The sequence below is a fragment of the Delphinus delphis genome, chromosome 13, assembly GCF_949987515.2.
Source record: "Delphinus delphis chromosome 13, mDelDel1.2, whole genome shotgun sequence".
Lineage (NCBI taxonomy): Eukaryota > Metazoa > Chordata > Mammalia > Artiodactyla > Delphinidae > Delphinus > Delphinus delphis.
Window position 1 is genome coordinate 37,184,443 of NC_082695.1, and position 24,080 is coordinate 37,208,522.

A 24,080-nucleotide genomic window follows, 5' to 3' on the forward strand; every position below is an offset into this window, starting at 1 on the left:
GGATTTGGATGGGGGGTGTGGTCAGCATTTGGAATAGCTGGGTAGCCAGGCCTCTCCCTGTATGATAAACTGATCCAGTCAGTAAGCTGGAATATTAAACCAAAGGATATGCCCAGAACTCAACAAAGAGTCAAAAAAATTGTGGATTTTTTGTTTTTGTTTAAGTTAAAGCATGGGTGACAGATTCAGATTTGAACTTAACAAACCAACGTAAGTTCCAGATGAAGAGGAAGAACCAATGAAAGGAACAGTAGAGAAAACTTTCCAGAGCAATACATTGCTTCTGGCTTGAAAGAATCCATCAGTTGTAGAGTAAGATTAATACTTAAGTTCATCCTAAACATATATTAGTAATATTTTTAAACCATAAAGAGAAAATCCAAACATTTTCCAGAGAGTGGGAAAAAAACCCAAAACTCAGCGTATTCTTTAAAGAATGAGACTTAACATTACTTTAAAAAGTATTCATTTGAACTAAGAATTCTATACAATAAAATCCTTCAGATCTGAAAGAAAAAGACATCTTCAGAACACAAAGTACTCGGAATATATCACCCAGGCCAGAGACCCATTCTGAAAAAAATAAATTGAGCATATATTCCAGCCACATACCCCCAACCCCCAAAATCAAGAAAGCAAAAAATAGGGGTGAACAAATAGGTAACACAATTAAGTGTTAATAAATGTTGATCCATATGTAAAATTATCTCTATCTAAATGGCAAAGTGGGTAGGACAGGGAAAAGAAGGGCTATTTCCTATTAACATCCGAATTTCAGACTTCCCTTGGAAAATGTGAAGATGCAGCAATCCGGGCTCTAATTCCCACAGGGCCACAATCAGCTGGAGCTAACTGGCTGCCCCTTAGCTGCAGTGACTGTCTCTTGCCTCACGCCCCGCCCCCACACACACCTTTGCTTCTTGGTGTCCATGCAGCCTCTGTAGGCGTTTGAGTTAACCATCTCAGTCTTTAGCCAAAGGAATTCATTCAACGGGGTTTGCATCCTTGAGCAGCAGAGGTGACCTGGGTATCCCTGAAAACATCCTTGCCATACCAACAGGAACATATATTAATGGAATATCTATACAGCACTGCTTCCCAAACATTTAATTTTCAAAGCAGTCCCCAGAAGTAGGAACTGAAAGGTGGCCTGCTGTACTACAAGGCAAGGGGTCAGTGACCCCCGCCCCCCCAAAATGGTATAAAAACTTACATGTGCACGTTGGAGGGGGCGGTGTCCATAGCCTTCACCATGCTGTCAGAGGGATCCTATAGCTCTGAACCCCAGAGTCCCTGCAACCCAGAGGACAGAGCCCTGGGTTTGCAGCTAGAACTCTCAGCCACTTAACTAGCTTTGTGGCCTTGGGCACGTCTCTTAAATCAATCTCTCCAAATCCCCATTCCTTCACCAATAAAATGGACATGACCTGCCTACTTGTAGAGTTGGGCGGATAAGAGGTCATGTATTTAAAGCACTCTGCATCAGCAAGGGTGTAATAAATCGTGAGCCGCCTCTTTATCAGGTGGTAAACAGGCTGAGGTCACTTAAAAGACCCTTAGGATCTTCTAGCCCAAGGCTATCCTGGCTGACCTTCCGACTGAGGGCAGGTGCTGAGCTGACCCGAATCTGCTGCTAGGCGATCTCACTCTGACCGGACACGCACTCTCGGGCTCGCACTCTCGGGCACCGCTCCCGGTAAGGTCACTTTGCGTGTTTCTAGTCTGGGCGGAGCAGGGTCCTGCGGGGTTGCCGACGCGGAGCGAGGTGGGTGGAGAACCCGAACGAGTCCGCCTGTGGTGCAGCTCCCCCAGTACGGGCGGAAACTTGGCGCGAAAAACGTAGGAGTCATGGGACCCTGAACTGGGCTGGCCACTCCAGTCGGGCCAAGTTCACTGAGTTCGCCAAGTTCTCGAGCGCGGCCGTGAGAGTTGGCAGCCTCGGGGTGCGGGCGACATGGTGCGCGGCAGGATCTCTCGGCTCTCGGTTCGCGACGTGCGCTTCCCCACGTCGCTCGGGGGCCACGGCTCGGACGCTATGGTAAGCGCTGCCTGACCGCCGGTGCCCTCCCGCCCCTCCGACGCTGGGCCGTTTAGGCTCGGGGCACCCCACAGGCCCCAGGAAGGTTCCCAACCTTGGAACCGTTGCTTTTGTAAGTGGAGAGGTCGGGAAGGGGAATGAAGGTATCTAGAGACTCTCCATTCTCCTAGGTTTTTTTCTCTTTTCTTACTGTTCCTTTCTTTGCTGACATTTAGTATTTCCTGTTTTTACATTTACAATTCTCATTTTGCTGGAAATGCGAATCGTATTTGCAAAACGATGTTGTTAGGTTCCCACCAGTGAAACTCTAAAACACAGCGCTAGCTTCTCAACCAGAAGGAGACCAGGAAGACCCGGGCAGGGTGTTAGGTGGTGATCCTGCTTCCGCCACAGCTTGCTGTGTGACCTGGGAAAGCTCCTAACCCAAGAGGCCCATCTGCGAAGTGAAGGAGTCACAGTCTGGCTGGAAAACCAGACGAACAAACTCGCAGTAACTGGGTCGTGTAAGAGGGGGCTCTCATGAAATTACCTGAAAACATGGTTATAGAGGATGTGTCACATAGAGTTAAGTAGATGTCAGCCTTTGGAGATGCAGTAAAGTAAGCACTGAAGGGCATTTTTGCTCCCTGAGAGTGTTAGCGGGACAGCCCACGCCGCCACCACCTTCTAGTGCAGTGGTTCCCAAATATGAGTCCTGTGCAGGGTCTCCTCCAGGCCTGTCCCCACTGGATCCTCACTGCCCCTCCCGGCCCACTCACACATGGCACACTGGAAAAACAAAGTTGCAGGGTATGTAATGAATGTGTGAAACATCCGTGTTAGGATAATGATTATCTGTTACTTGTATGGAGGGAGGGGAATTGAGTACCCAAGGACTTTCATTCACACTGTAAAGTTTTGCCTCTTAAGCTGGATGGAGGGCACCCTGATGTGTATTACATTCCCTATGCTCTTTGTGTACCTGAAATGACCTTTTGTTAAAAAGTGCTAAAGTTACTTAAAAGAATGTCCTTTATTCTGAGATTAGGTTCTTCCTGCTTTTAAAAACCCTTATTTGTCCTTTCTTATATGATGTTATGGTAAATGACAAAAAACACCCACTGGGCAATCCTTTGTGGATCTCCAAACAAATATTTGAAATTTTACTGACTTGTAAAATTCAAATACCTGATCATGTGCTATTGCCTCTGCCCCTCTGAGGTGTAGCAGCTGTGGGGAAACCACACAATCTCTCCAGGCCTGGGTTTTCTCATCTGTAAAATGGGTGTAACAGTGTCTGCTTTATACATGTAAATGAGATGTGTGTAGAGAGCCTGACACAGAGAAGGCTGGCAATAACTGTGGCTGTAATTACTGTTTACATATGAAGAAACTGAAGCAGAAGAGTGCTGACCTCCATTTTTCTCTTCTTTGAATTTGTGAAGTGTTAAGGTTGCTGGCTTACTGTGGAATAACTTAGGAAATGGAATTTGTCTCTGGCCTGAGTGGTTTATGACCTCTGGGTCAGGAGAGATTATTATCTGACAGCTGTATTGCAAGCTCATAAATACTGAAGTATTATCTCCCAGAGATATGGTGTGTGTTGTATGCTGATTTCCAAGTGCCTTCCTTTTAATTAATTAATTAATTAACTTATTTATTTGGCCACCCCGAGGCATGCAGGATCTTAGGAGATCTAACTCGTGCCCCCTGCAGTGGAAGCGCAGAGTCCTAACCACTGGACCACCAGGGAACTCCCCCCAAGTGCCTTCTTAATCGCAAGTCTGCTTGTCAGTCCTCAGCAGTACTGCCATGACTGAGGATTGCTCCCCGCACCCTCACTGCACGCAGCACTCAGCAGTTCAGCTCCCTTAGCACTTAGCAGCAGAGCGAGTCTTCCTGATCACAAGTAGGGTATTTTCATGAAGGAGCCCTGAAACTGTTCCCCATATTTGTTCAAGCAGTGGGTTCCAGTTACGATTTCTTACCAGCCTTTTAAGAAACGTGGAGCCCTCGGGCCTGCAGTGCTCTTACCAGCACTTATGCAGGAGCTAACTATGGTTCCAGAGAGCCCAGCTCTGCTGAGCCTGCCACTTCCCAGCCCGACTTTTTTTTTTCTTTTCCATTATAGTTTATATTAGATATTGAATGTAGTTCCTTCTGCTATACAGTAAATACTTCTTGTTTATCTATTTTATATATAGTAGTTTGTATATGTTAATTCTAAACTCCTAATTTATCCTTACCTGCCTTCTCCTTTGGTAAGCATAAGTTTGTTGTCTATGTCTGTGACTCTGTTTCTGTTTTGTAAAGTCCATTTGTGTGTCATATTTTAGATTCCACATATAAGTGATATCATATGGTATTTGTCTTTCTCTGTCTGACTGACTTCACTTAGTGTGATAATCTCTAGGTCCGTCCATGTTGCTGCAAATGACATTACTTCATTCTTTTTTTACAGCCGAGTAATATTCCATTGTATATATGTACCACATCTTCTTTATCCATTCATCTGTCAATGGACCCTTAGGTTGCTTCCATGTCTTGTCCCAGCCATACTTTTCCTCTCCATTCCCCGTTGTCTGCTGAGCTCCCTGGAGCTGCTGTCCAGACCACTCTCTCCCGCCTCTGCCACCCAGTCCTGTGCCACTGTGTCACCACAAAGACTGAAGACTAATGCGCCCTTGGCCCCATCTCTGCACATCAGCCTCCAGCCATCCCTCTCATCTTTCCCTTTATTCTGTAAGGCATGTCCTTCTCCAGAACTGATTTATGCCTGTGTCCCCATGCCCACCTTTTCTGACTGCCAGGGCCTGTTCCCTTTTCATTTTAAGCCTCTCCTTTTCTAGTGGCCCCTCTCCATCCCACATGGACAGGGCTTCCCACTTTGGAATAGTCTTTACTTGGCCTCTCCACCCCCTTTCTGTCCCTTCCCCACCGAACCCTAGATTACTGGTCCATGCCTGTTGCCTCCATCCGTTCATCTACTTCCTCCTTAACCTGAAGTTGACCTGTGTCTCCTTCCTTCTCTTGGAACTGCCCTTTCTATTTCTGCATCCAGTGTCCTTCACCCTGGTCTACATTTCTTGCTGTCTGCTGCCCATCCCTCCCTCGCTGACCACTTGCCTCTCTGGCTGCTCCTTCCTATACTGACCCCCTTCTTCCCTCTCAAGGCTCAGGCCTCAATGCCTTTCCTGTCTCATCACACACTCCCATTAAGACCCCCTCTGTGTTCATGGCTTCAGTGACCACTTTTATGCCAAAGACTCCCAGATCTCATTCCTGGATCTTCACTCTCACCTCAAGTCCAACTGCCATCCTTCAGGAGGACATTCCTTTTGTCCATTCAGAGCTCCTGTGTTTCCTTTGGGGAACATGAACAGTTCCCTCTGATGGGAACTCTTTTTGGTGTTTTCTGTTCTTACGTGACATCATTCCCGGGTTTATTTGGGGATTTCTCACGTTTGCGGATTTGGGGGGATCATTTCCCCTCCAGCACACAGACCCTGATTACTCAGCTGCCTATGTTGTCTTGGAGACGGATGCGGAAGATGGACTCAAGGGCTACGGAATCACCTTCACTCTGGGGAAAGGCACTGAAGTTGGTGAGTTGAACATCCCTTGAGGTTCCAGAATGCTTAAGTTTCATTTACATTCCAGTTCTGACCTTATTTTCCTCCGTATTTACACTGCTTGAAGTGAGTAAAAACAATGTTTAATGGTTTATTTCATTGGGATAAATTTTTAAATAGCAGATTTTGGCTTCTCTCCTTGTAGTCATCCATAGACTACAGGTGAATCCTTGAATCTCAGCCGATTTCTGTGCAGAGCTTTGAGGACCTGAACTGTGTGAGTGAGTGAGGGACATGACGTAGGCAGGCATGCATTCACAGGACAAGGCTTATTGTTGTGTGCAGAGAGCCTACTTGCTTTTCTGAATATTCCACACTGAGTTGGTTTCAAGTTCACTGCTCTTCTGGGCAGAAAAGGCTGTAGGTCCTGCCCAGTTTCAGAACTCTCATCTGGAAGAGCAGATAGTGAAGAATGCACATTGAGCCGTGAGTAAGCCTGTCTTTTCTCAGAGCTGGACGAGGGCTCAGCAGTCTTGAGAGTCCACATTTTTGGAGATAAGGAAACTGAGGCCCAGACAGCTGCTCGGTTAGTCCTGACTGCCCGAAGTGCTTTCTCTCCGGAATATTTACATACAAATTATTTGCTTGTTTTTTTTTAAATGCATAATTGTTTTTTTTAATGCACGCACAGTGTACAAAATTCAATATGTACAAAAAGAAGACCTCTGACAGATCAATTTCAATGGCTCATTAGGAGCTGAAGCCGAATTATGATAGGTTGAAGGGTGAGGGTCCAGGAAGGGAGGAAATAGATTCTCTAACTTTGGTGGTGATGCGATACCTCCCTCATGGATATTTGTACTGTCAGCCCTTGCCTAGTTGTAGAAGAAAACTCTTGACCCACCGAACGATTTTGGTATCATCGAGCAGATAAAAGGTGTGTGTGTGTGTGTATGTATGTGTGTATGAATGTATGTGTGTGTGTATGTATGTGTGTGTGTGTGTGTGTGTAGGACAAGGGAACCTTTCTTGAGCGTTATGTGGATGCCATCAGGCTCTTCCAGCTCCTCCCAGGGCTGCCGTCCAGTCATCCGTCAGCTGGGCCTTCCGCAGACACCTCCTGTGTGCTAGGCGCTCTGCCAGGCACTGCAGAAATGACTTTACAAACAAAGAGAGAGAAAGGGGACAGAGTCCCACGTACAAGGAGAAGGAAATCACGAACTTCTCAGGGAGACAGACATAAAAGAATCAATAGTGCAGTGCGAGAAGGACTTTTTTTTTTTTTTTTTTTTGAGTACAAGCTACACGGAAAGAAGTTTAGTTCATTGTCCAGGAGGGTCAGGACGGCTTCAGAGCAATGATGAGGTTTTGAGATGAGCCTTGAGGGGTAACTAGGAATTGGCTGGGCAGAAGGAGGCACCTCGGCAATGATTCCCTGACCCCCTCCCCCTAAGTCAACCATTCACTGTTGATGTTTTCTCCCAGGCAGTGACCGCTGACCCCCACAGGTTGCTGAGCTGTGTATCAGCTTCTCCTGCAACTTTAATTCACTGGTGTAAGTTGAGCACTTTATGAAGCTGCTTTCTCCAGCCATACAGGGCAGCCCCCAAAGTTTGTACAAAACTCAGCAGGCTTACAAGATGTGTTCTGGGACAAGCCATGAGAACCACTCTCTGTTAACAGCCAGGACCTGGAACTGGGCCCGCAGTGGAGGGACGCTGCACTGTCACGTGGTCCCTGGGACAGATGTGTTGCTGAGTTCACTGTGTGGGGACCTCCCTGACCCCTCCCCTCCCCCACACTGTCCCAATGGATGCCTCGAGCAGGAGAAATCAATTTCCATCTCTCTGTGCCTGGAACAAATGGCTCTTTTGTGGTGATGGAGGTGGCTTCCGCCTGTTTCAGACCACAGCATGACGGAACCCATTTTAATTTTAACCTTGTTGCATTTTTCACTGCCACTGCCGTCTCACTGAACGTGTTACATGGTGTTCAAATTAAAGTTGAAAAAAATTCCATTAGCTCATCACGGTTCTTCTGCAGCCTTTATCAGCCTACTTACCTAATCATCTTTTATGATCCAAGAAAACAGAAAGAAAACAATGCTTTCCTCATTACTGTGAAGAAAGCGCCTATATGTGAGAGAGCGGGGAAGTTATGGTTGATTTTTTATGTATAAATGAGACCAATATAGTTTCTTTTAATAGGAAAAGAAAAAGAGGTGAAAAAAGCATAATTTTTAAAGAGAAAAGATGGCCACAAGCGTTCTTGCCAGCATGAGAGCTCAGACCCACGGTCCTCCATAGCCTTTACTGACTTGTCCCTCCCGGGCAGGAGGTCCCAGGAAGTGAGTCCTGGAGAGATGTAGTCACAGGAGAGAACCCTGGCCTCAGTCAGCACGGAGCTGCCTTCAAGGCCGAGTGTTTCCAGACAGATTTCCCACCCATTGCTTCAGATGTGCACACCTGAAGCAGACTGTTCTCCACACTGGAGTCAGACCACCACCGCCCAAATTTCTGTGGAAGGCACCAAATTTTAGTAAACTTCCTGCAGTGGCCTCAGTTTGAGCAAGGAGAATCCACATCCTCTAGATGAATGTGTTAGTGTTGCTTGCGCTTCTCTTAGAGCTGTGAAAGATGAGCCCATCCTTAACATTTGTTAAATGTGTTTGCTTTGTGATGTGAACAGTCCATGGTTTTCAGCAACCATCTCAGTAGAACAGAGGTTTAATGCAGATGATGATACGAGAGTCGCTGACTTACTCTTCAGATGTCTTTAATCCAAGAGCACCAACCATCAAGGACTGAGGAGCACTCTGTCTTCTCACAGTTCTAGGGACTGAGCACCTGAACTGGAATCAGTCTGCATTCCATTAACAAAAGCCCTAGAGAACACAGAAAGTGTGGATCAGCCCTAAATGCTGTATGTGAGAGCCAGTGCGAATCATCTGAGGGCTGCGTCACAGAGACCAAGCAGATCCTAAGAACATGTTTTAAATACTTTCAAAACATCTTTCTCCTAAGATCTGACTGATAGTAAAACTGTGCCTCTACAACTATCCTGTGAAATGATGTGAGAATTTTAATATTGAAGCAGTGGCTATACCAAACAAAAGTCGATCAAAATTTTTTATAATAAATTCATTGCTTTAGGGCTAAGTTGATGACTTGGTTTGATTATTTTGGCCTTTTACACATAGACTGAGTGTTTTATAGACTGAGCAAAGGATAGAAGGATCTTTCCCATACAGTTTGTTACTTTACTTGTTCATCTGAAATAACACAATAAAGTCTTTTTTAAGTAGAACACCAAAAATAAGTAATTGATGGTAATGCTGACCCAAATGCAGATTAACTTTGAAATTAGTTATGAAAAATGTAGTCTATCACAAGTCAATGGTAAGAAATTTAATGTTTATGAAAAGTGTTTTCATGTAGTTTAACATTTTACATGTAAGTATTAAGCCATTTGCAAATTCATTTCATTTTTAATAGAGTTATGCTGTGAATTCAAGATACTTTCTATACTTGACAATGATCAAAAGGCATTTTTTAAAAAAATTCTGTAAGTCAGAGTCTTATTCCTTAGGAACAATGAATTAGCAAGGTTTGGTTTTGAAGCTGACATATGGACACTTTACAAAGTGAACAGGAAAATGATTTGGGAACGTGATTTAAACTTTCAGATCTATGGCTCTGTCAATCAAAATGGGTTTGCTCTTTTCAGAAATTAAGCTCAGTATATAGATTAACAGTCATTCTATCGTGTGCTATTAGTTATGACAACCATAGAAGACATATTTGGGGCAATTTTTAAAGGCATGTACCTTTTGTATTTAAAATTATTTTCATTAATGCCCACATTAGATTGTTTGTGGTGCTTGCGTGTCTTAATTTATTTACACCAAAACTAAACAAGAATTAAATCCCCTTTAATAGTTGTCTGTGCTGTGAATGCCCTGGCCCCCCACCTGCTTAACAAGGACCTCGGGGACATTGTTGGTGATTTCAGAGGCTTCTACAGACAGCTCACGAGCGACAGCCAGCTCAGATGGGTAAGGCACCTGTTTTGTAAAACACTTCTATAAATAACTCAGGTCTCATGTCCTTTGATTGCAGCATTTGTGAAAATAGAGACAGGTTTACAATTTTAAGGTAAAACATTTTATTCAGATAAATTAGGGCTTGAACCATTTGGACAATCAGTATTTTGAGGTAATCTGTTCCTTTCTGTAAGACTTGAATCTGGACATATTTGGATCCTGAGAGCTATCTCTGCCCTTATGGACCTCATCTCTGCTCCCTGGATGGGGAGAAGTGGTCTAGACTCTCTAGAGGATAAAGTGCTGAATGGGCAACATTTTTTTTTTTTTTTTTTTTGTGGTACGCGGGCCTCTCACTGTTGTGGCCTCTCCCGTTGTGGAGCTCCGGACGCGCAGGCTCAGCGGCCATGGCTCACAGGTCCAGCCACTCCGCGGCATGTGGGATCCTCCCGGACCGGGGCACGAACCCGTGTCCCCTGCATCGGCAGGCGGACTCTCAACCATTGCACCACCAGGGAAGCCCATGGGCAACCATTTTAAGGGAGACATAATGTGAGTAGAATTGAAGTTGTGGGAGGCACTTATTAAGGACAAACGTAAGAGAAGAACAAAGGTTAAGAAGAGAAAGACCAGAGCACCTTTATGTGTATAGGGCTATATTTGAAACCTAAGTTCAAAGCATGAAGAAAATGAGGTTCTAGAGAGAGGATTTTATCACAGTAAGGTCAGTCTAGCAGCAGAGACCTTGCCGATGTCTCCTGACATCAGCTCTGTCTTTTCCTAAGTGCTCAGTCTCCTGTCCATGCACAGAGAAAGGCTTATTGTCCACATTGCCTCGAATTTCATTCTTAACTTCTGCCAACCAAGTGAAACTTGCTTTTAAAGCATCCCCTCGAAGGAGTTCCCACTGGTCGAATCTGGGACAATTCAAGCATCAAGAGAAATGTGGTGGTGATGTGTACAAGTCACTGAATAACCTAAGACTCCATGAGTCTGTTCAGATAGCAACCAACCAACCAACAAGGGAAACTTTGTCATTACAATCGAATACACACTAATATAACAGGAATGGTAACATTAGAAAACCACCATATTACAACCATACCTGTAATTGACTGAGGCAAGAATCACCAATGGATGGTAAAACTTGGGGGCAATATTAATCTCCTTACTTAGAAAGGGAAATGGTAACCACACAGTGGGGAAGCCTAAAGGATACGTCTTACCCAAGTGCTAAAAGATAATAGCCCTAACAAAAAAATGTGGTGGCAACGTTGCAATCTAATCATGATGGGGCTGCAGACCAACCCAGGTGGAGGAACATTGTGTAAGTCAACTGGCCTGTACTCTTTGAGAATATTGATATCATTTTTAAAAAGAAGAAAATTTGCTCCAGATAAAGAGAGACTAAAGTGAAATGTCAGCTAAATCTAATATGTGAATACAAGAAAGAACATTATTGGGACAGTTGGTGAAATTTGATTATAGACTGTCTTTGTAGGTAATAGTATTCTATCAATGTTATATTCCCTGAATTTGATCCTTGTTCTATGGTCATGTAAGAGAATGTCCTTGTTTTTAGGAGCTACATTCTGAAGTATTTAGGGTTAAAGGGGCATGATATTTGCAACTTACTCTCAAATGACTCAGTAAAATAAGTTTATATAATATATTTTATTTTTCTGTACATATGTGTATATGTGTATATATGTATATACAAAGAGAGAGACAGAGAAATATATAGGAGTTCTTTGTACTATTCTTGCAAATCTTCTATAGGTTAGAAACTATTGAAAAAGAGCTTATCCTCTAAGTGAGTTTCCATCGCTGCCTTTTAATTCATGAAACATGTCCCTGGCTAGAAGACCTAAATATCTTTTTCTTTTCTAAGAAGTGCTGGTGTGTTTTGCTTCCTAACCAGATCGGTCCCGAGAAGGGTGTGGTGCATCTGGCCACGTCGGCCGTTCTCAATGCCGTGTGGGACCTGTGGGCCAAGCAGGAGGGAAAGGTAATCCTCCAGGCAGCACCTCTGTGACCCTGCAGCACAGACACTTCCTCTATGAGCAAAGGCAAACGCACAGCAGGCTCCCAAGTGACATATGGAGAATTGTTCGATTATTCGTCTCCGCTGAGAGGTACTGGCCACAGTCAGGTTGTTGTTGGAGTAGGTTAGAAAGGGCTGAGCAAGAAGGGGTAGCAGAGGCGAGGGGCTGGGAGGCAGGTGTTAGTCTGATAGTGGGAATTCGCCACTAGTGCATTTACTGTCAGAAAACAAGTGGGTACTTAACACGTTTTGGGTACTTCACACATTTTACAAATCTTTTCTTTTCTTCAAGCCTCTGTGGAAGTTACTTGTTGACATGGTAAGTAAATTCTTTAATATTCTCATTGTTTCTGTAAATGAAATGGATTTCATGGATTACTTGCCTTTTGATAATCAGTAAATACATTCAGCACTGCCTCTGGATCAATCACTATAGTGCTGATCAAACAAAACCCAGTAAAGTCTAATATTCTTTTTTTTTTTTTGGCTGCGTCGGGTCTTTAGTTGTGGCACACGGGATCTTTCTTTGCCGCGCGCGGGCTCTTCATTGCGGCATGTGGGCTTCTCTCTAGTTGTGACCTGTGGGTTTTTTCTCTCTCCAGTTGTGGCGTGTGGGTCTTTTCTCTCTCCAGTTGTGGCGTGCGGGCTTCTCTCTAGTTGTGGCTCATGGGCTCCAGAGCGCGTGGGCTCAGTAGTTGTGGCACACAGGCTTAGTTGCCCCGCAGCATGTGGGATCTTAGTTCCCCAACTAGGGATTAAACCCACGTCCCCTGCATTGCAGGATGGATTCTATACCACTGGACCACCAGGGAAGTCCCAAGTCTAATATTCTTTTTCTGGTATTTGAAGTAACAAAGAGCTGTGCTCACACAGGCAGGGAGGTCCGATGGTCCCACCTCCCCCACTGTGGCACTTGTTTCCACATGTAACACAAATTCTTGAGTTTCCGCTTCCTAACTGTGAAAAGGGGATAATCATAACTTCTCTAGAAATTCCGTAGAATTGGTTTAAAGACCAATTGAGAAAAGTGCTTTACAAACTCTGACGAGCAAGATGTTATTATTGAAATATTATCTGGTCACTTTGACTCCAAGAGCAAATGGCAGATCAGACTCTTGAGCAAGGAGCCCACAGTGAATTCTAAAGATGTGCCCCTGCCGTTTCCTTTCTCCCTGACCTGTTGATATCAGGGATGAGCACCTGGCTGCCAAGGAGGAAAAAACTCTGGGCAGGTTAAGGGGAGTGAACTTCAGACCCAGGCAGACCTGGCTTTGAATCTGGACTCCACCACTTCCTGGCTGTGTGACCTTGAGCATGCTGCTTAACCTCTCTGAGCATCATCTTGCTTGGGGTAATGCCTTAGATGGTTGCTGAAAATCTGGTGGTTAACAAACGAAGGTCCTGGGACTTCCCTGGTGGTGCAATGGTTAAGAATCCGCATGCCAGTACAGGGGACACGGGTTCAAGCCCTAGTCCAGGAAGATCCCACATGCCTCAGAGTAACTAAGCCTGTGTGCCACAACTACTGAGCCTGCACTCTGGAGCCCACGAGCCACAACTACTGAGCCCGTGTGCCCTAGAGCCTGTGCTCTGCAACAAGAGAAACCACTGCAATGAGAAGCCTGCGCACCGCAACGAAGAGTAGCCCCCACTCGCCGCAGGTAGAGAAAGCCCGCGTGCAGCAATGAAGACCCAACGCAGCCAAAAATAAAATAAATAAATAAATTTACTAAAAAAAAAAAAAGAAAAAACAAAGAACCATGGCCTTCAAGACTGTTGGGCCGGCAGACGTTGTCTCTTCTCTGGAGGAAAGTGAAAATGAGAGGCTGTAACATCATCTCTCTGACATGGTTGCGGGTGGCATGGGGGCGCCATCTGAAGGGGAAGGACGTGGACCTTTTGAGCCACCTGCAGGCTCAAGGTTGGCCTCTGAGAGGGATGTTGGAGGTGGCCCCCAGAACTGAATGATTTGGGGCCACTAGGAAGGTGCCTGAAATCCCACCTGTGGACTTTTCATTCTTTTGGATCCTGTTCCGTTTCAATGCCAGTGGTCTTAAAAGAAGCAGAATCTCGGCATTGAGAGCTTTTATGATATTTAAGGGTTACAGCGGAGTACTATTGGTCACAGTACAACCTGCTTCCAAACTGACTGACTTAGATTGGGGTGGGGAGGTCTCGCCAGAGACCCAGCCTAGAATGTGGGCCTCCCCAGTGAGGCCAAAGCCCCGACTTCGGGGAGGGAGGAGAAGGGGACCCAAAGGTCCTTTCCCGGTCAGAATAAGCCCATGTCCAGCAGATTCTTAGAAACATAATCCACTTGTGAATTGATGTGGGCCTTTCCTACCTGCTCTCTTGCTGCCAGGACCCCAGGAAGCTGGTATCCTGCCTAGATTTTAGGTACATCACTGACGTCCTGACAGAGGAGGAAGCCTATGGTGAGTCATCCCCAGGAGCTGGGAACTTTCTGGTCCATTCTTATATGGAAGCAACAGGGCCGAGTGCTTTGTTGTCTAAAAGAGTGATAATGCTTTTTATTTTTTCCAGAAATTCTGCAGAAAGGTCAAGTTGGGAAAAAAGAGCGAGGTGGGTTGTGAGGAAATTCTCTTCATTATTTTTGCTATCATTGTGCACTTTTGAGTGTCCCCGTCCTTGAGTGTCCAGGGGTTCGCATCATCCCCCTGCAGCAGGCCCACGGACAGACGGTTGAGTCTAGATGCAGCGGCCTCCTGGTGTGACCTCTTAGGTCAGAGTTCACTTCGGCCACTGCTGGGAGCAAGGCTGTTTTTAGGGTTACACCACACGCCACGGGCAAGGCCTTGGCCAGCAGGGCGTCCCAGAGGGTATCCCAGGACCTGGGTGTGACATCCTTGGGATCCGCACCGCCTCCAGGTGCCTGTGTAGGGCGGGCAGGAGAACAGCTGGATTCTCCATGGGCAGCGCCTTAGCCACGGGCAAGTCTAAAGCTGAAGGTCCCGCAAACACAAAATGTTGACGAGCGTTGTGTTTCCACAGAAGAACAAATGCTGGCGCACGGCTACCCCGCCTACACCACGTCGTGCGCCTGGCTGGGCTACTCGGACACCACGCTGAAGCAGGTGGGCGCTTGAACCTGGTTTTCTAGACAGGCTTTCTGGAGGGACATCATGTTTTCCTCTTAGCCTTTCTGAATCGTTAAGGATCCCAGGCCTTGCCCTGGAGGTCCTTGGATGTGAGCAAAAGGAAAGCCGTTTCCGTTGTGGACGCTGGGCCCGTGAGCTGGTGAGCCCCACCTCGGCCCTGGAGGGGGAAGCTGATTCCCGGGCAGAGGCAGCAGCATAACATGGTGCAATGTGAGCCCTAACCGTGCTCTGCCTCAGTTTCCTCACTGCGAAGTGGGGAAATAATAGCTGTCCGGGGTGGAGGGGGTTGAGGATTCCGATGAATGCTGCCGTGGTGTGATGCTCGCAGCACATGGTGGCACCTGATGGGTGGTCAGCGCCTGCCTGCTTTACTGCCCTTTCCCATCACCCTGTGCTCACCTGCCGCTGAGAGCGAGAGAGAGGGGAGACTAGCTTCTGTTCGTTACTCTTTTATCCACTCTTCCTGTGGATACCACAGAACATCCTGGCTTTAAAAAGAGGGACAGAAATGCTCCATTCCCCAACCAGGAATGTTGTGACCATTAATGAAATGGTTCCCATAGAGATGAGGAAAGAAAGTCACCAAGCGGTCATGCTCTGTTGGCTAAGCTGTTTCTGCTCTGAATTTCAACACATGGTGGTTCTTCTGGTTCATGGTACAGCCGTAGCATTTGTGAAGCCAAATCAGAGATGGCCAAGGTGCTGCTTAGATCTAGGAGTGTGTGTGTGGTGATGGCTCTGCTCCTCTCCCCACAGCTCTGCAGCAAGGCGCTGGAGGACGGCTGGACCAGGTAACTTATTTGGGTGAACTTGACTCTCCAGTTAGCGAGAGAGGCTGGTTGGTGGAGAGGAGCCAGGATCCAAAAGTACCAAGGAGGCCAGGATTCGCCCGGGGCAGTCTGGTGTGTAAGGACACACCAGGGAAATTTCAGCTGAAGCTCTTTCTCCAAAGACGAGTTATGAGTCTAGTTAGAATCGTGGAACATCAGAGTTGAAAAAGATAATTGATTTCCAGCCCCGATCTAGAAATCTACTCTTTACTATAGTAACAAGCGTTGATTCAGCTTCTATGTGAAAACCTCCAGAGGCAGCGAGCTTGTGCGTTGTTGGAAGGCTCTGAGTGTTGGAAGAGCTTCAATGTAGCAGACCCTTTGCTTCCCTATAACTTCCAGCCACTGGTCGCAATAATTATCTTCGGAGTTCTTCTCCCAAGAGTCTGGCCCCCCTCTTCCCCAGGCCACCTCCTCTCCAGACCAAGCCTCTGCCTTCTCTTCTCCTTCTCCCTCATGGTTATGGACCCCTGGGCATCCTGGGGTTTCCTTGGGGTAAACTACGGTGGGCAGTGGCCCCGAATCCCGAAGCTGTGCAGGACACAGGGACCATCACCTTTTGATCTGGTCACTGAGCCCATCCATGCGGCTCAAGGTGGACATTGTGCCTGTGAGCCGTCACCAGGCTCTCTGCGCGACAGTCTGGCCACCTGCCTCCTGTCGCTCCAGGTGTGGTCTGTGGAGCAGCAGCACTAGCGTGCCCTGCTGCTCGCGGTAGATTTAGAAAACCATTTGTATAGGTTGCTTAATAAGTAAGGACCAAAAACAAGATCTCCCATCAACTTTAAAAAACAAGTGCAGAATCTTGGGCCTCACCCCAGACCTGCTGCATCAGAATCTGCATTCTAACAAGATCCCTGGGTGATCTGCATACCCACTGAACTGTGAGAGGCACTGAGTTATGGTTGAATCCTCAGCTACGTAAAGGGTTGGGGACTGAGAACTTGATGGAGGCAGCATGAAGCAGTGGAGAGGCTTGGGATGTGGTGGATTTGGAATCAACATCATGCCTTTTCCTTTCATCTCCTGCAGTGCCTGCCTGCTGTGTGACCATGGGCAAATTGTTCAACCTCTCTGAACCTCATTTTCTCTCTATAAAATGGGAATCATAATATCTCATGGTTTTCAAGGTTGCTGTCTCTGAAAAGGACCAGCACAGCCAGGATTGGTAGCAGGTGCTCAGTGAGTGCTGGCACCTTCCCTCCCTCCATGTGCCCAGGAAAGGCTGGAGCAGACACCGCTAGGAGTCAGAGAAGGCCGAGGAGAGATTCCTAGGCCCCTGAGCATGGGAAGCCCAGCATCCAGAAGCTAAGGCTTCCACCCAGGATAGAAAGGTCATCTTTAGTGTGTTTGGTGTTGAGCACAGGGGAGAGAACAGCACAGGCTGTGAGAGGGGCTTTTTTGTTAGCACAGCGGGTGGGCGTTGTGGAGAGGAGGACCTTGGGCCATCCTGGCTCCAAAGCGGCAGCCTGATGTCCGTGTGTAGGACAGAGAGGCTGGTGAGTGAGGCAGAGGATGCCAGCTCACCCGCCAAGTCTGACTATGCCTTTTCCGTTCTTAACTCTTCTTCATGGCACAGCAAAAAACTCAGTTAATGTTATTAAAGATCTAGCTGCTCTGTCCATTGCTGGACTTCAGGACAGTAGGTAATTTAGAGTTACTGCCCCGATACTGAGTAAAAAGATACACTTACAGGGTTATTTTTGAGTGGCTTGTCTGAAGATTGATTGGGAAAGGGCAAGAGTTTACTAGAAAATGTGACCTGTGAATTATTGACAGAAACAGTTACTTCTGCAGAAAAGCCACGTGTCTTTGCCAAGTCAGGGGACAGATCTAAATTATGAGACCAAACTTATTTTATAGGTTTAAGGTAAAAGTTGGTGCTGATCTCCAGGATGACATCCGTAGATGCCGACTCATCAGAAACATGATCGGCCCTGAGAAGACGCTGGTAAGTAACCTCCCTGCCACTGAGAAGTAAGCAGCTGTATGTGAGAAGCCTTGTCCAGGGCCAAAATACAACTTGTTTCAAGCAAGGATTAAAGAACATTGGGAACTTTAACACCGTATGTCAGAAGTACAGCTTTGAGCTCTTGGAGTAGGCGAATTGTTTAAAAAAACAAAAAACTGAGGGGGCTGATTGATAGTTTTTTATTCTGCGGAACTAAGTAAGATCAGGTTTAGGGATTTGTTCCTTTGTGCTAGGACAGATGCGCCTGAGCAAACAGGTCTCCCATTGGCGCCCCAGGTGTGTCAACCATTCAACCCCCCCCCTTCTTAAATCCGCCAACCCGCCTTCAGGTAGGTGGGTCTCAGGGAGCCATTGCTCAAGAAATGCTGGAACTTTTGCCGAGATAAATGTTAAATATCAGTCATTCCTACCTATTTTTATAAAACATTTCTTCCTATGTGTAAAATATTTTCATAAAATAGTCACAATAAGATGTTTTTATATCTTTTTTGGAGGCATGTTTCATATATTAAAATAGAAGTTTGAGTCCTGGACCTAAGATCAAAAGTCCCACTATTTATACATGAATTAATGTTATTTTTGTCTTGTGAGGTCATGCTCATCTAAATAATTTATGACAGGAATAGATTCTGGGCGCACTATCCTCTGGTTCCCACAGAGTCCCACAAGGGACCTCTTGCCACTCAGCACATTCTACTAAAGAATTCCATCTCTGTGTCTGGCTTCTCCAAGTGTGATGATATCGGGGATGGAGGGGCCCTTTCTTGTCTCTGCACACCCTGGCTTCCTGGCAGTCTCACTGCACACAGAGGGCCCAGGCCTTAGAGTGAGAGGCCTGGATTTGAACTCGCCATTTACTTACTGTCCTTGAGCAAGTTACTTCTCTGCTTATGTTTTCTTGTCTGTAAGATGGGTTAATGTGAACTGCCTCATAGAGTTATTATAAATATTAAATGGAACAAAATCCATTAAATGCCTAGTGGAGTAGATGCCTAATTAATGGTAGAGTTTGGGTTTATTATTGTGCCAAACACATAGTAGGTAATAGCCAATAAGTGACTATTGAACAAACTCGGTATTAACTGTGCATGATTCAGAATGTGATAAAACAGTTCCTACAAATGATGAACCCTGCAAGACAAATGTATTTGGGTGGTTTCTAAATGTAGATCAGGCTGGAGCTCCAGGGCCAGCAAGCACTTCTGCACCTCACAGTGGCTCCCTGAGCAGCTTGCATCTCCTGAGACAGTATCTGGAGCCAGAGTTCGTCTTGGTGGCTGCTCTTGGGGTCCCTTTGTTATGGGTGTGTGCTGGGCCCCAGCAGTCAGGGGCACCAAGTGGCAGCGTTTCCTCCCTGGGAGCCACAGCCTGCAGCAAGGTCAGCAGCGGGCACACCTCCCCATGAAGGGTCTCTCCCTCCTTTCAGATGATGGATGCCAACCAGCGCTGGGATGTGCCTGAGGCCGTGGAGTGGATGGCGAAGCTGGCGGAGTTCAAGCCCCTGTGGATTGAGGAGCCCACCTCCCCTGATGACATTCTGGGGCATGCCACCATTTCCAAGGTAAAAAACCTGCTGCTGCTGCTAGAGTGGTGGTCACAGATCCTAAGATTGCTGGGCTTATTCCCTTTCACAGTTCTATTTATTTTAGAGAAACTAAATTGCTACCAGTTGAAAGGCTACCAGCAATCCAAAGGTTAACAGACCTGATTCCCATACTTTGTAAATACAGAAATCTGACTGATACTCAAATATTTTACTCACCCAGATTGAAACAAAGTGTAGATTCCTCTGGCTGATTCACAAGCAAAGGTTTGCTTAGCTAATGTCAAGTTCAGGCCTCCCCATGAGAAGGCTGCCCATCCGTTTCCACAGAGCCCTTTAACCAGGGCGCTTCCTGGGCAAACTCACCTGAATTTGGGCCGGCTTCTCTCCCTTTCATATGTAAGAATATGTGAGAAATATCCTGTCTCTCAGGGAGTCTCCCATTAGCCGGGTTCACAGCACAGATCTATAAGCCAGAGCGCCAGGTGGGTCACTCATAGGAGAAAGTGTAACTTCTGGGAGCCCTATATTTTTGCATCCTCTGACAGAGCGAGCTCCATGAGCAGCCCTATTTAAACCAAAGGCTGCCAGATGGGTGAGAAATCAGGGAGGTACTGGTTGTGGGATGGAACACGTGCTGGCGTCAGACAGAGATGGCCCAGTGTACCTCCCCCACCCGCTCTACCACTTTCTGTGGCTCCTTAAACTTCACACGGCTCGATGGCAGGGCTGTTTCCTTCTTCAGCTCTAAATAGCTGAACAGCTCTAAATATTTTTAAACATTAGGAGTCTCAGTTCAAAAACTTAGGAAAATAACATCAGGTTGCCTTATATTTTACAGGCACTGGTCCCCCTGGGAATTGGCGTTGCCACCGGAGAACAGGTAAGAGATGTCTCCTCAGGGTCAGCACACACTGGCCACCGACTGGGGACACTGGCATACGCTAGGCTCCATCACCTGTGTTGTTGTTCTGAGTTGGGAGATTTTCTTCATCTTAGAAATTGGGTCACCTTAGACCACTTCATAGTCTGGAGTAAGACATATATATAGTCGAGTTTGCATGTTCTTTTACAATTCCTATGACTAAGGTCATTTATCTTTTTCAACGTAGCTCCTCGGAATTTACAAGGCAGCAATTTAAAGCTGCAGGGGCCTAATGTGCACCATGTGGTTTTAAGAAAGCCAGCTTCCAAACTGGGTAAACATGATTGCGTTCCCTTTTTGTGCTTATAAACGAAGCACAAGTGCCTGCCAAAGCCCGCGGCAGGCGGCCCACGAGTAGAGCTCTGTGAGGGAACAGATTCTCGGCTTTCCCAGCAAAAGGAGCAGTGCCGTTCTGCCACGCTTCTGTTTTGTCGCCCGTGCCACCTGCTCATCGCCATCCCCTTATTTCATCCTGATGCTTTATCTCCCACTTAGAGGTGGCGGTTATGCACTGATAGATGGTGAGTGGTGTGACTTTTACATGACACACACGTGGTTCCGCCAGCAAATCTGTAACAAAGTGATCAGAAGGTCCCTGCCTGGCTTGTCAGGGCTCACCTCATGCCAAGTGAGAACAAAAAATGAATACAGTCCGGGCTTCCAGGAGGCCACCAATGAGAGACTTGGAATGGGGGCAGTGCCAGGTATACAGATCCTGAAGGCCGAGGCTGACTCTTCTGTTGGTGTATTTTAATTCTATTTCCAGTGCCACAATAGAGTGATATTTAAGCAACTCCTACAGGCAAAAGCCCTGCAGTTTCTCCAGATCGACAGCTGCAGGCTGGGGAGTGTAAATGAGAACCTCTCAGTGCTGCTGATGGCCGAAAAGTTTGACAGTAAGGGCACCGCGGGGTCGCGGACCAAACACCATTTCCCTACCTGGTTCCCTCTGGAGTTTCCCATTTTGACTTTTTTCTAACTCTCAGTTAGGCTTAATCAGGGAATCTTTGATGATTTTCATTCCTAACTATTAACGATTTAATCACCTGCAGGCAAAAGAAAAGCCACAGGTTCTCCTTCACTTCTCCCTCGCTGCCCTACTTAGCACTCAGTGGAAATCTGTCTTCACTTTTAGTTCCTGTGTGCCCGCATGCTGGTGGAGTTGGCCTCTGTGAACTGGTGCAGCACCTGATTATATTTGACTTCATATCAGTCTCTGCAAGCCTCAAAGACAGGTCAGTGATGCGGCATTAACTTCAGTACTGTCTCTCACTCCAGGCCAGACCCCTGGCCACTGGCACATCCCATAACTCAAAGGCAGTTTGAGCCCCACTACTGAATAGTCTTTTTTCTTCTAGAGGGTGGTTTCCTGGTAGCTGACTTACTGTTTTCTAGGTACATAAGGGGGATGGGGAGAGTCTGCAACCAAATGGAAACCAGAAACAGCTCCTGTTTCTGATTTTCTAAAGCCCCGCTTTCATATGTATACTCTCTGCTTCTGTCCAATTTCTTCCCAACACTGGAGTCTTCAGGATCTGGCTGCATCTTTTAGTTCCGTCTTATTTCTCAGCATGTGCCAGGTGAGCTTTAAATTAGGACAGTCTCCTTCCAGTCACCTGCAGACATACAACTTTATTATGCCTTTCTCTCCTCCAAGAATTAAATGCAATAGTGCAGAAAGATCACTAGGAGTATACAGTGAAAGCATGAGGACATGCACGGGAAAGGTGAACATCAAGTTCAGGATTGAGAAGTGGGACCTGTGAGGGTCTACGGGGACTTCAACTATAAAGTAATGGTTCTTTCTGCAGCTGGGTATTTTAAACCTGAGATATTTTAAACTAGAAAAACGAACACTCCTAGGTTATTCTGCTTTTGCCCCCTCATTTCAGTTCCTTAAAGCAGGACTAAGGGAGGGGCTCCAACCAACCTTGACAGGTCCTGCAAAGTTTTGAGGAATACAAAAGAGGGTCAAGCTCTGACCCACTGGGCACTATGCCCGCCCATGAGTGGGTGAGAACCTCATGCCACCCCCTGAAAGCAGACCTCACTGTTTGGGAATGCCACCATGCAGGAGGGACAGCCACCAGACAGAGATGCCGTGTGCTGTCACCTGCTTTGTAACCCTGTGTGTGGAGCACCGCTTCCCTATTCATTCTTCAAGGCCCGCTGTCCTCTCCCAAGCGGCCGGTTCTTCATCTGTAGCCTGTTCTTTATAGATTATACACAGTACATATTATAGTCAACAACTTGGTATCTACGGCCATTGAAACCACAAGGCCCTCTCTTACCAGTTCCTTTGTGTCCCCAGCACTGGACACATGGCCTGCTCATCTCAGCTGTTCATTAACCAATGGCTGAAGTAAGGCAGTAGAGTTAGGTCACTTGCCCCAAGTCACAAAACTAGACAGTGGCTGACACCAAATTTGAACAGATTGGTCTGATCCTAAAACCTGTGCTCTTCTAAATCATTTGTGTAGCTGGAAGGGACCTCATTTGGTGACTTTAATCTGTTCACCTTTTGGCTAGAGGCACCCAAATCCCAGATACGTCTAAGTCTAAATTGATGCCTTTTGGTTCCCAAAACCTTAAGTTAAAAGATACTTCACAGTTCATTTCATCCAATCCCCCATACTGCTTTACCTTACAGAGAAGAACCTGAAGTCCAGAGGCTGAGGGACTTACATAGAAATACATGGTATCAGCCAGGCCTTGGCAGAGTCCATCCTTTCTTAGTGGTGCTCGCCCCTTTGCCCTAACAGCACCACATGAACTATCTAACTGAAGGCATTTTTACCCCAACCCGATTCCTTCCTCCCAGGATGTGTGAATACGTCGACCACCTGCACGAGCACTTCAAGTACCCCGTGATAATCAAGAAGGCTTCCTACATGCCTCCTAAGGTGAGTTTGGCCAGGGAGGCCCCACCCCCATCCCCGAGGAGGCACTGCCAGCCCTGCCCTACTCTTCTCAGGAGCTAGACCCCAGAGCACAAAGCTTTGTCTCCTTCAAGTCTGTTTTCAATATCTAGAAACATATCGCTCTTTAGTCAAATTCCCCAGACCTGAATGAAGGTCAGGATGCCCCCGACAAGGCTTCTCTCACGCCAGCCTTTCCTCACCAGCTGGACCTGAAAACATGCACTCCTTGGGTCCTTCCTGCCCCAAACAAAACGAAACTAAAAAAAAACCCCGGCACCATCTAGCAAGTTAGTGAAAGGTTTTGACTGCAGTTGTGTTGTCTGCGCCATTTATCCGTCTATTCAAGAGATCGGGGCTCATTTTCACCAACAGAGGTTGAACTATCAAAGGGTGTGAATAGTTCACTAATCCTGAGAAGCAGCCAATAAAGGACGTCCCTCTCCCCCATTTCAAACAACCTGCAAACTTATTTTTAAAACATTAATTCAGTTGCCTCTGACTTAGATTTAAAAGCATTTCTAGGAACAGCAGAAATAAGTAAAATAAATGACTTTTGTTCTAGGTGGTTATTAACAAGTTTCCATTTTTTGTCTTTGATAGGATGCTGGCTATTCAACAGAAATGAAGGAGGAGTCTGTAAAGAAACACCAGTATCCAGATGGTGAAGTTTGGGAGAAGCTCCTTGCTGCTCGAGGGAATTAGAGCTGAATGCTTAACAGCTTTTGCTTTAAGTGAAAAGGCTTAAAATTTCTTGGGTATGGTTTTACAAAAATAGAAAAAATAATTCATCCTACCAATCAGAACAAGTTCAGCTGAAAGTCATACTAACCTCAGGCATCAGCTTAGTCATCATTACTTGATTCTTTCAGCAAAAAACATTCTCCTATGTAATCTTTAAACAAAAGTAGATCCAACTGTCTCAAAGTCCAGGAAGATGTTAAAATTTCTATCAAGTGCTGGTACCTAGACATTAAACTTTGAAAATAAGCAGCATGTTGGAATAATTCCTTAATCTTTTTAAAAAACACACTTGTCATAAATTAGCATAATAAAACAGTCGTGCAGCACTATGAGGTATCTGATATGCAGCAAAGG

At 46.2% G+C, this 24,080-nt stretch overlaps 1 protein-coding gene across 2 annotated transcripts; it reads left to right on the top strand.

The window, feature by feature from the left end:
* Positions 1-1,032: 1,032 nt before the first annotated feature.
* On the top strand, positions 1,033-23,972 carry ENOSF1 (enolase superfamily member 1). Of its 2 annotated transcripts, XM_060028758.1 has the most exons (16): positions 1,033-2,038; positions 5,514-5,622; positions 9,528-9,643; positions 11,553-11,639; positions 11,968-11,994; positions 14,038-14,110; positions 14,220-14,258; positions 14,688-14,770; positions 15,551-15,585; positions 17,488-17,575; positions 19,023-19,157; positions 19,981-20,022; positions 20,831-20,960; positions 21,200-21,299; positions 22,886-22,967; positions 23,586-23,972. In XM_060028758.1, the coding sequence occupies exons 1-16, from the start codon at positions 1,955-1,957 to the stop codon at positions 23,685-23,687; spliced, it is 1,332 nt and encodes a 443-aa protein (XP_059884741.1). In that variant the 5' UTR covers positions 1,033-1,954; the 3' UTR covers positions 23,688-23,972. The 2 variants fall into 2 exon arrangements, with proteins under 2 accessions (XP_059884741.1, XP_059884742.1); XM_060028759.1 differs by lacking the exons at positions 1,033-2,038; positions 9,528-9,643 and having other exon boundaries at positions 5,560-5,622.
* Positions 23,973-24,080: the final 108 nt, after the last annotated feature.